Raw genomic sequence first — 12,015 nt, forward strand, 5'->3', positions numbered from 1 at the left:
TTAAGTATTATGGCTAAACAAATCTGGACATCTTATTGGTTTTATATGTTAACAGGTTCTTTTTCCTGAAATTCAGTTAAAAGTGTGCTCAAAATACAAAATTGGCAAAGGAAACACCAGGGCAATTGTTGGATTGCAAATTCAACATTGGTTGATAATGACGAAGCGATTCATGGCTTCGAGATATATGTTAGTAATAATATAACTTGAGAATATGTTTCTCTTCAGGGTTCTGTCCTCCTGGGTGGAGACGGTGGGAGGTTTCACACTGTGGAGGAGAAAAGGCGCTTGCTCATAGTCAATGTGTCCATGGAGGATGAGGGCTACTACAGATGTGTGCTGACTTTCGCCCATGAGGGCAGGGAATACAACGTCACCAGGAACGTCAGGCTCAGAGTCCACAGTGAGTACCTGCCACTGAGACACCCACCCTTGTTTCAATAAAGAACCTTCTAAGAGCATGTTAGGTTCACAGAGGATTCCTTGAATGGATTTGGTGTGAAGGACAAGGGCAAACAGATAATCAACGCTCCTGATCTGATGAGACCTGGGGCTGGCACTTTGAAAGGTATAAATCAGGATATGGTTGGGGGAAAGTTGAATGAGTCCTTGGGCAAGCGATAGGTTCTGAGGTGGATGCTAAAACTCACCACTAGAGGGAGCCAAACAGTGGCTTTCTTGGAAGGTCCCAGAGGGGGTGGATCAGACCACAGCAGCCATAACTCGTGAGTAATTCTAGGGTGCTAGGACCTGATTAAAGATTTCCACTGGGAGAATTTTCAGTGGAAATTGCCCTGATTTTTGTTTTCTCTGATCTGTGTCCAGTTGTCCTCGACATAGGTTGAATGTCCCTTATCTGAAAGGCCTGGGACCAGAAGCATTTTGGAATTTGGATTTTATTTCAGATTTTAGAATGCTTGGATTTACATAATCATATATCTCGAGGATTAGATACAAGTCTAAACATGAAATTAACTGATGTTTCATACACATCTTATGTACATAGTCTGGAGGTAATTTTATACAACATTTTAAATCTGCATGTGGCACAGTTCCATGATGTGAGATTTTCCACTTGTGGTATTATGTCAGCATTCAAAAAGTTGAGCATTTTGGAGTAATTCAGATTTCAAAATTTTGAATTAGGGATGCTCAACTTGTACCAGGATTGATTATACTTAAAAATACTGTGTGAAGAAGGGTTGCTGGTATTTAGCATTTGTTCCCAATTTACTCTCTACTCTGGAGTGCCGGCCCCGGGGCTCAGTGCATGGAAGAGGATGCGTGTGAGCTCGGCACTCTGCATATTCCTTACACACCGAAAGCTAACACAATTGGAGTCTTCTAAGGGGGCTTCAGAGAGATTTGTAAACCTAGTAAGATTAGATAATTGGTCTATGAGAGGAAAGATCTCTTACAGAGAACCCAGAGAGTCAGTGTAAGGAACTTCACACCTTCCATTTGTGGAAGTCACTAGATTTCACTTTTTACTTTTCCTATGAGAATTTATTCCTATTAACTCTTGTTGATGGCAAGGCAGATCTTCGAGGCTTCTGGTCCTTGAAGTTCCCTTCTTACCCTGTCTTGCAATATCACGCAGGAACGCTAGAGGGCGACCGACCTGCATATTACACAATGACCCTGCAGTTCAGAGGTTCTAAAAGGGGGTTCCTGGAAGCAGAGTTGTGGCACCACTAGACATGCAGCATCTCAGGTCCGCTGCAGTCCTGCTGCACTGGATACTGGGCCTCGGGGGCTGCCGTTCGTGTTTGACAGGCCCTCACCTAGCTGGTGTGCTGCACCCCAAGTGTGAGATCCACTGAGGCGTCCAGTCCTGAAGGCCTGCTGCTCTCCCTGGTCACCCCAGCCCCCATACGGCAGCTACGTGCCTTTAAGGGGGAGGAAAAGCCTTAGGGTACAGTTGAGGGTACCCTGGCTCCTCAGGGTGGGTGTCATGGTGCAGAATGCTTGTCCACGTGAGGACCTCAAAATGCTCCTCAGGGCCCATGAGGCCAGCTGTGGGACAGCACCATGCCAGCTGTTCTTTAGGCTCCATTTCCAGTACGCAGTTCACTTGGGCTGGCTCTAATCCCCAGAGCTCCACCTCTGGACCAGTTTATCTCCTCAATGCCCACCACATTCTCAGTCCTACTGGGTCCTTTGCTCGTCGCCCAGCGTGGGATCCACCTCACACGCAGTGACCCTTCAGTTTTGGTGGTGGCATTTTGGAGGGGTGGCAGAGGCCTCTGGGTAGAACCTACCCCATGAATCCCTGGGAGGGGAATGGTTCATTGTTTATCACATGGCCTGGACGAGGAGGCCCAGGCAGAGGAAAGTGCAGTGTGGCCTCTGCCAGGAACCTCTCTGCTGGGAAAAGAACTGGCTGCAGTCTGTTTTGTGGAGAGCCAGTTTCCTTTGCCAAACAAAGGCAGGGCAAAGGACAACTTAGTTAATTAGCCAAACAATGGACCCTGAATCTCAGTTTGAAATGAAGGTGAGTTCCCTAATGGAATCTCTTTCCTTACCTCTTTCTCAGAAAGAACCAACACCGTTCCTGTGGTTATTTCTCCCCTGGACACCATATCTGCATCTCTGGGTGAGGACTGCGAGACTGCAACCCATGACCCCCGATGCTGCCCCCCCAGGCCTGGCCTGGGGGCCCGCGTGTCTGTTGAGCACACAGTCTGCCCCCTTTGGGGTGCAGTGTGCCTGGGTAGAGGCCTGAGAACCCCAGCATGTGGGGCTGAGATGACAAATATGAAGCAATGTCCTTCGCAAATTTGTTAGAAACAGCATTATTTGGAAGCAAGGACACTTTGCTTCACGCAGACCCTACCTACAAAAGTCTAGGTGTAACCCGCGGGACATTTGGCAGAGTTACTAACTGTAGGACAGGATTAGCAGCATGGGTCCAGTCGTAGCCAGCACCTTTAGTACATTTGAAATAATTCATGTTACCAAATGTTGTTTAATGCTCATCGTCTCCTAAAATTCCATTTGTAAAGCACAGCCAGCAGTGACAAGATAGTTTGTTGCTACCAAAACTGTTGGCCAGCTGGCTAGACAGCAAAATGACCAGCCATCTGCCGCCTGCCTCACAAGCACAAGGACCTGAGTTTGATCCCCAGTACCAAAAAAAAAAAATTACCAGCCAGTTTCCTACTTGTTTTTCTTTTGAGACAGTCCAGTCTGGCTTCCAGCTGGCAATGATCCTCCTGGCTCGGCCTCCTGAGGGCTGGGGCTACAGGCATGTGCCACCACGCCCAGCTCCATTTTAAATGTTATTTGGAGGCCGGGGGGAGGAAGCTTCTCTCCACTTTAACTATGGGAGCAACATTTGGAACCAGAGCAATGAAGATGCTGGTTGGTGCCTGCCACACCCCAGCGCCCTGCTCCTCGGAGCTCCCCAGTGGAGGGGTCCAGTCCCCACCAGTTGCTTTGAACACAGACTGTATGTGGTGTTGTCACATGATGGGATCTATTGGCCACTGTAGCCGAGGGAGGTGCACAAGGTCACTGTGGTGCCAGAGAGTGGAGGAGAGATGGCATTTGAAGCTTGAAGCAGAGAGGTGCATCCAAAGGCAGAAGAGTTATTCCCAGGAGGAAGAAATGGTTGGGCAAGATTTGCTCTTCTTTCCTCTCTCCTCTGCCTTGATGGGTCAGAGAGCAAAATGGCGCATGCCTGTAATACCAGCTCCTTGGGAGGCTGAGGCAGGAGGATCATCATGAATATGAAGCCAGCCTGGGCTACATACTGGGTCCTTGTCTCAAAAAAAGTACAATAATAAACAGAATGGCTAAACTTAAATGAGAGACACCTTGGAATGAGACTTTCCAGGGGAATTAATGTTAGGATTGAGACCAGCAAAGGGAACAAAGAATTGCACATTGATCTGGATCATTCAAGGTAGCTGAAATCAGTGTGGAAGACAGCAGCCCTTGAATTCAGGATGCCTGAGGGGTGGAGTGGCCTTTGTGGATCCACTGGATCTCATGTACTTCCAGGTGTCACTTGCTCTGAAGAGCCATTGGAGGAATGGGTGTCACTTGGTAAATAGTAAAGCTCTGCATGAACAGAATGGTTTGGGTACAGGAAGTTTCCTTCTAAGAGAAGAACTGGGCAGCAAGGGGTGCTTGAGGGGTGGATTGGCCCCTCTTCTGGTGCTGGGGTCTGCTGGCTGATGCCTATGTCTTGCTCTGCACAGGCTCGAGACTGACAATCCCATGTAAGGTATCTCTGGGAGCTGGCACGCCCTTGACCACCTCGCTGTGGTGGATGGCGAACATCACCCAAGTAGAGAGTGCCTACTCCAGGGGACGTGTGACCGAGGGGCCGCGCCGGTGAGTGGCTGAGGGTCTTCAGCTGTCAGGCCTCTTGAGGCGGGGGGGGGGACTGTTCCTTCTGGAGATGGTGTCATGCCACTTCCTCAGTGTGACATCCATACGACAGTGAAAGGAAGTCTTTCTTAGATTCCAGACTGTTGGATTTTCAGAATTTAAAAAAATTGAATTGTGTTAAAAAATTAGTTTGATTGTCAAACTTCCTCTAGACCTATGAGATATGATAAAAACTGTGCTGTGTGCACTTATCCCATTGTTCTTGCTACTTTCTGCAGCAGCTCTGGAGTCTTCTTTTGTGAATGTCTTTAGTTGTGCTGTCATGGCTGCCTTAATGTCCTGAATCAATTCAAAAGGTTTCCCTTTCATGGTCATTCTGATTTTGGGGAAGAGCCAGAAGTCACATGGTGTCAGATCAGGTGAATGAGGTGGATAAGGACACACCACAGTGTTTTTATGAGCCTGCTTTTCCACTGGATGGCACTGGGCAGCATTATTTACCATATTTTTGATCACATCTCATAAAAACATGAAAAACTTCTAGAATTGCTTTGGAAAGTGGCAAGAATGATGGGATTACTGTGTTTCAAAACAAGAAGGATCAAGCAAGAATTCTGAGTGAGATTAATAGCAATGTATTTTTTACAGTAATACATTTAAAAAATTTAAACATTCACCATGTATTTTGATCACTCCTTGTACATGAGTTACGTTGCAATGGACTAGTTGGTATGGATATTGCATTTTGTAGATGTTTAAGCATTTACTTCCTGATTTTTGCAATTTTAAAAAATATTCTGGAGATGGTACATTTCCATTCCACACTCTACCCTCAAACATGTTCAGAAACCCTTATGAGAATTCTGCGATCTGGCCCCTGAGTCTGTACAGTGCCTCTCCTGCTTGCCTTTGCTGGGGAACCAGGGCCTTCCAGGGTGTCTAAGAAATATTAATAATTAAAGAAAGAAAGAATTTAGTTCTCATGAGCACTCATCTCTGGAAACTATTTTCTCAGTCTGAAACTAGAGCAATCAGATGTTGTACATGGGGGCCGTTGTGTCTGAGGAAGGGAGACCATTCAGTGTTCCAAATCAGAAAACATTTTTAAAATAATAGTTTTCATACTTTGAATGAGTCTGAACTTTTGCTGGTCTGTTTTGAAAGACATCAAAAATGTTCTTTCTGGACGCAATGCAGTGGATGGAAGTGATCCGTGGTCAGCACAATCCTTCCCGTGCAAGTCCTTGTTGTGAAAGACTTGGCCTCAGCCAGGGCCCCTGCCTTGGCTGACTCAACTGTTCATTTGCTAAAGGAACATGCTTCATCCCCTCCAGACAGAGCAGCGCTAGTCCTAGTGGATCCACTCCATGATGTTTTTGCTCATATGCGTATACAGCAGCCAGGGCCCTTGAGCTCTGCAAACATTGCCAATGGCAGCCCTTCCCCTGGCCTCTGGGCTCTCCGTTTCTGGAGTGAGAGTGAGCAGCAGAGATCAGGAGGAGATGATGTTGAGGGCTGGAGTCCTGGAAACTCCCCACTCTTCAATCTGTGAATAATCTACTGATGAGAGAGTCAAGTTTCCCCACACTAGATGTTTCTGTTCCCACGGCTGGATCTTTGCTCATCAAAGGCCTTAAAATATGAAAATTTCCATTATCTAAACCAAATGAATATGCTAGTTCTTGCTGTAATACGAGGCCTATTGCAGTGACCTGCATCTTCAGTGACACTGTGACTTGAGGGCAGGCTTGGAAATTCTCCCAAATAAGTAACAAATGGGAAGGCCCTTTCTTCCGATTTTAGGAAACTTGAAGTTAATGTAAGCATCAGGGCTTCATCTCACTGGAGGCTGCTGTTACTGGCAACCTTGCATTTGGTACATCATGGTTAAGTGAATGTTTTCTCACCCAGGGAATATTCAGAAAATGGTGAGAACTTCATTGAAGTGCCATTGAATTTTGATCCAGTCATAAGAGAGGATTTGAACACGGATTTTAAATGCATTGTCTCTAGTACGGTGGGTTTGCAGACGCTGCGTACCACAGTCAAAGAAGGTACGTGTCTGGGAGGTGCTCAGGGGGAAATGACTGGAAGGTTCTGTGATGTGAGACGAAGCTCTGGGGTCTGCAAGCAATTCTTAGGTGGTCTTCTTGCACTTCTGTTAGTGGACCACTGGAAGCAAACCTCCTGGCTGTCCAGGTTTTTAAATTTTTTTCTGGTAAGGTAGAGATTGCGCATTGGGAAATTAGACTCAAATAAAAAAGTTGCAAGCTGGTTTTTGGAAGCACATAAAATGGGTCTGCAATGACCTTTTAAATAGCCTCTGTCCTTTCATGGAACTGGCTTGGATCATGATGATCAGCTGTCCCTGTGTGGCCTCTAGAAGAGGGTGGATTGTTCTTTAGCTTGAAGTTGAAATACTCCATCCTGCAAGAGTCAGGGACTGGGAGATAGCAGGGTTCAGGGCAGCTTGAAGTTCAAGAGCATTAGACAGCAGGAAATGAGTGCAATGATGTACTCAGTCAAGCCAGTGTCCATTAAGGACACTTAAAGAAGAAAAACAAAACTGCTTGGACCAAATTGATTGCTTCTCTGTGCTCAAGTTTGGAGCAGGAAAGGGAGGTGCAGGTGATTCAGCCTGTGCTGACTGCCTGAAAGGGTCCCTGGGGTTTGCTAGGGAGGCAGCTGCTGCTGCACTTTAGCCAGAAGCCGATGCTTTGGCCAGGCCTCTGGACAGGAAACCACACGTGGAACCACTTTTCTCCCACTGTGCTCTGTGCACTACAAGAATCCCACTGACCCGAGCCAGCCTTGCTCAGGTCGCTGCACTCAGTTCTCCCTGCTCCCGGCCCCCTTCACACTCAAGTGCGAGGACCCGGGCCTGCTTCCCATCCAATCTGCGATGCGCAGGCTAGCACAGATGGTAATGGGGGTCTGATCAGGGAGCCAGAGGAACTGGTGCTCCATCTGGTCGTGATGCTAGAAATGTCTAATGTTTTCCACTGCCCGAGCCCCGGCTCTGCTTGTCCTTTGTGGGTGGCTGTGGCTGATCCCCCTAGGCACTGCTAAATTTTCGTTGGGGTTGAGAGGCATATTTAGCTTGTGGCTCAGAAAACTGCAGCCCCCTTTATTTCTGATCCCTGTGGAATTGTAAATTGTAAGGATCCCCTGGGGAAATGTGTTGAGATTCTGGACAGACAGTGGCAAATCATGGTTGAAAATGTGGGATTCTGGTCTCATCAACAATATATCTAATAACACTCTGTTCTCTTATTTGCTTTTATTTACTTATTTATCGTTTGGTTTTTCTGAGACAGGGTCTCACATGGTTCAGGCTGGCCTTGAACTTGCAGCAATCCTCCTGCCTCAGGCTCCCGAGTGCTGGGATTATAGGCATGTGCCCCCATGCCAGGCTGCTTTTTACTTTTTATTCAAAGTCTCTTTATTCTATAACAGAGAGATGCCTAGGAATAGAATACACATTAACTGGACCCAGGCAATCGTCATCGACTGTTGATTGCAAGTTTGTTTTCTATTCCTTGGTTTCTTTATTTAACCCTCATTTAACCATGCTCATTGGAAAAGGCTTGTTCCCAGGCCATGTCACAGATGTGCCGCTGCTGGAAAAATGACGCCTTGAGAGCATGCTTTGCCCACAGCGAGTCCCTGGGCACCTGCCCCCACTTTGTCACATCCTTGCTGACAGATGGTGTCCTACCTCCCCTGTTCTCTAATGCCACAGACGTCATTCTCAAACACCTTGCTGTAAGGCACATATGGTCTGGAAGTCAATGCACACTTACTCGGAAGGACCAAATTGGTTCCTTTCTTCTCTGTGAGCCTGTGCTGCCCAGTCCTGTTTGCAGTGTGCCGTGTTCACACTGATGTGCCTCTGTTCTCCCCACAGCCCCCTCCACATTCTCCTGGGAAATTGCCCTGGCGCCCCTGTCGCTGGTCCTCTTGGTTTTGGGGGGCATCTGCATGCACCAGCTGTGTAAACGAAGATCTGGAAAAGCATACGGTCTGACCACGCTCAGGACTGGCTTCCAAGACTTCCATCCTATCCCAGAAAAATAAAGGAGTTAAAATGATACAAACTCGATCCCTGTCCTTTCTTATGGAAGTGGCTGTGTCTTTCCCACAGAACTCTGACATTTCTCCTTAACAAAGCCCCTCTGTTTGCAGTGAAGGACTGCAGTCTTATCTTTAATTTTGTTTTTTTCCTGAAAATCAATGACAGAAGTGAATGTACACAGTGAGTATGAGCAGCTCTCTGTACCTGTGACCTATTTAAAAGAACGAACGAGGTGCCCTTTGACGTGAGTAAGACTGGAAACCACTAAGTGGGTTTTGAAACTCATCCATTCATTCAACAGAAATGCACCGAAAGTCGATTTGGTCAGGCTCTGTGGGAGATATGAGAGATACAGAGATGGTTAAGGCATAGTTTGCCTTTCAGGAAGGAGGAAGTCCATTTTTATTCTGGAAAAGGTGAGTTAGAAATGCAAAAACAGAAGAATCAGCAAGAATTGGTGAATTCTATGGGAAAGGTGGTACAAAAAAATAGCAATTGAAGTACAGTTAGGATGCTGGATGCAACTTCATAACAACACTTCTGAAAATAAAAAGAAAAATGGGCATTGAGATAACTGTACACACTGGAAAAATATAATCAGACCCTTTATTATATACCAAAAACAATTCCAGAGGGATTAATTAAAACAAAATGGAATGGAAGAAAACTTCACATGGTTCATATTCTATCTAGTTAGCCCTGTGTCCAAATCCAACCTTCTCAGAGGCCACTTCTCAGAGGCATAGTGCCCTTCTGTCCCTCTCTATCCCTGCCCCTTGCTTGGTGCCATCACAGCTTTTGACACCAGCCCCTGCACCACATGTTGGCTGGTTTGTTTTCTGCACTCATCACCTAGAAGAGGACCCAGCGGGGCAGAGATGCATCCCCCATTGGGGAAGCAGGTGTGTGATGAGAATCTGTAGAGGAGATGGAAATAGCACCAGCTGTCCACGTTCCCCACCAATAAAAGACCTGCAACAGTAAAAACTGATGGGCTTCGCCATAAATAAAATGTGAAGGAAATTAGGTCACAAGGTATTAACTCTAACATATGGAGTTATTTCAAGTTTTAAGAAGGGCATCTCTCTGTCTGTTTGAGCTGCTATGTCAAACAGCACACACCAGGTGGCTGATAAAGAACATCAGTTTATTTCACACAGCTGAGAGTCCAAGACCAAGGTACGAGCAGGTTCTGTCTCTGCTGAGGCCTGCTGCCCGGTCTGTAGCTGGCTGTCCATAGGGACCCACCTCAAAGAGCATCCCACTGTGGGAGAAGGTTTCAGGAAAGGGTGAAGTGTTCCATTGAGGGTGAAGGACATGGAAGAATAATAGCTTCAGTAATAATCTGATACAGTTAGAACAGTTTAGAACTATGGAGCTTAACTGTGCAAAGGGTGACCAAGGCTGATAGGAAGTAGTAACTCATGCCCTACAATTCCACTTATAATTTGGTAACGGGAGGGAAAAAGGAAACATGGATCAGACCAGTCCAGTGGGACCCGGGCCAACTTGCGCCTCCTTGCAGGTGCCAAGAATGTGCGTGTCTTTCATCTCTGTCCAGGGATGCCACGTTGATAACTTAGATGTCAGCCACCATGGGAGCATCTCACAGAGATGGTGGCCAGTGCCAGGATTGGCATTCTCCCCAGACAAGGGTTAAAGAGAAGCCAGTAAGGCTACTCCTAGGACTTGTCTTAGGAAAAATCTAGTAAAAGAAAATGAATAGATAATATGAAATAATTTAGTAAAACTTACTCTCCTACAGCAATTATCAATTATAATCATCGGGGTTGTAAGGCAAATATTTATAATGGTAAGAGGATATTGTTTTGTATAATATGATAGCTACAACAATACTCAACATTGCATAAGACAAGCAGGGAAGTTAGAAAAAAAGGACTTTGAAGATGGATTTCTTGGGTTCATTTTTTTTTTTTTTTTTTTTTGGTACCGGGGATTGAACTCAGGTCCTTGCACTTGTGCAGCAGGCGACGAAACCACTGAGCTAAATCCCCGGCCCTCTTGGGTTCACTTTTAAGCTCTGTCATGTGGTTCTAGACAAGTCCTTTAATCTCACAGCACATCAGTATTCTCATCCGGAATATGGGGGTGATAGCAGAAACTACTTTTACTATTTAGCTATAGTTTGTATTTTTATATTATATATTTTGATCTTTTAATTTTAACTAAGCTATTTAATAATCAAGACATAGGAGGAATAGATATGAGTGAAAATTGTTCAGACCGAGTGTGGATGGACCCCAGATGTGGTCCAAATCCAGTTTGTCCTCTTTCTGTAAATTTCTTGTAAGTAGAACCTGGCCACATCTGCTTATTTATGCATTGTCTTTGGCTTCTCTTGCTCTCTGAAGAAAGAGTGGCTGAGATAGCAAAACCCAAAATATTTACTACCTGCCTCTTTACAGAGAAAGATCTCCAATCCCCTGGTTTAACCCAAGAGAGCTGGTGGCAGTTTCTGAACCTCACTTCTACATTTCCCCACTATGGTTTCCTCTTTCCTTTCCCTCCCATTTTGTAAGTGCTTGATGGTGAAGAATTAGGAAGAGGAGGCTGAGGCTTCAGGGCACCTGGCCATGATTCTGCCCATAAAAAGAGGGAGAATGGGCTGGAGATGGAAGGGCTAGATGAGCACATCGAAGAGCGACTGCGCTGCCTGTGCCTCTGCATCTGTGGTGAGCTGTGTGCCTTCCTGAGGAGGAGCCCCCTTCCCCGAGCAGGCCCCCCAGGACTTCCCGACTGCATCTCCACTGCAGGGGGAACGCATTTCTTCCCATCCTCTGGTCCAGAGGTGTGGGCCACACCATTGGAAAACTTCATGACATCTGGGGAATTTTAGGTGGTAGATTTAGGGTCATATTAAGGAATAAGTATGATATTGGGATGGTTATATTTAAAAACAAAAGAGTTATTATATTCCTAAGAGGCATAATGAACTATTTAAGGGATGACATCAGAGATTTGCTTGGAAATTATCCAGTGCTGTTGGGTGGAGAAGCGATGGAATAAGATTGGCCATGTGTTCATAATTGTTGACCCTGAGGATGGCTACAGCAGGCTTCCTCTACCATTCCCTCTACTTCTGTCTAGGTCTGGAAATGTCCAAAGTGAAGAGTAAAATGCAGAGTAGGAACACCCCAAATAACCTGAGGCAAGAGGGTGGGTCTAAACAGCAGTGAAAGAACACAGTAGAATTTTTGCAGTGGTAAAATAAGTAAACTACTATAATAAATAAACTTCATTCAGTAATACAGATGAATCTTAGAAAAATATTATTAAGTAAATAAGTTCCAGAAATGCTGGTTAGAAAAATACTATTAAATAAATAAGTTCTAGGTTTATCTTATTTATAAATGACCAGTGAAGAATACGTGTCTAGAATGAAGGATTATGATTAACATAATTCTGTGCACTTGAGTCCAAATTGAACTTATAAAGAACAAACAAAACTGCCTGGTTTCTTATTTTAACATGAGTGATCTCTTGTATTTTATGTTGATTTCATTGTTTCAGCTTTTGGAAGGATGGGTTTTTTCATAGCACCTCTACAAAACAGTGAGAGAGTATTGGTAGATAATGCTTGA

The 12,015-nt window shown here is 45.4% G+C and overlaps 1 protein-coding gene across 1 annotated transcript in view; it reads left to right on the forward strand.

Moving 5' to 3' along the window:
• Il1r2 (interleukin 1 receptor type 2) overlaps positions 1-8,435 on the forward strand; it is a 37,284-nt gene extending 28,849 nt beyond the window's left edge. Inside the window, 6 exon segments of the mRNA XM_004844462.3 lie at positions 229-403; positions 2,537-2,596; positions 4,206-4,341; positions 6,250-6,392; positions 8,246-8,392; positions 8,395-8,435. Coding sequence (XP_004844519.2) covers positions 229-403; positions 2,537-2,596; positions 4,206-4,341; positions 6,250-6,392; positions 8,246-8,392; positions 8,395-8,429 — 696 coding nt within the window. The 3' untranslated portion in view covers positions 8,430-8,435.
• The last annotated feature ends 3,580 nt before the right edge of the window (positions 8,436-12,015 follow it).

Source organism: Heterocephalus glaber, unplaced genomic scaffold (assembly GCF_053883595.1).
Source record: "Heterocephalus glaber isolate CG9 unplaced genomic scaffold, H.glaber_assembly_v1.0 deba00000470, whole genome shotgun sequence".
In the NCBI taxonomy this organism is placed as follows: Eukaryota; Metazoa; Chordata; class Mammalia; order Rodentia; family Bathyergidae; genus Heterocephalus; species Heterocephalus glaber.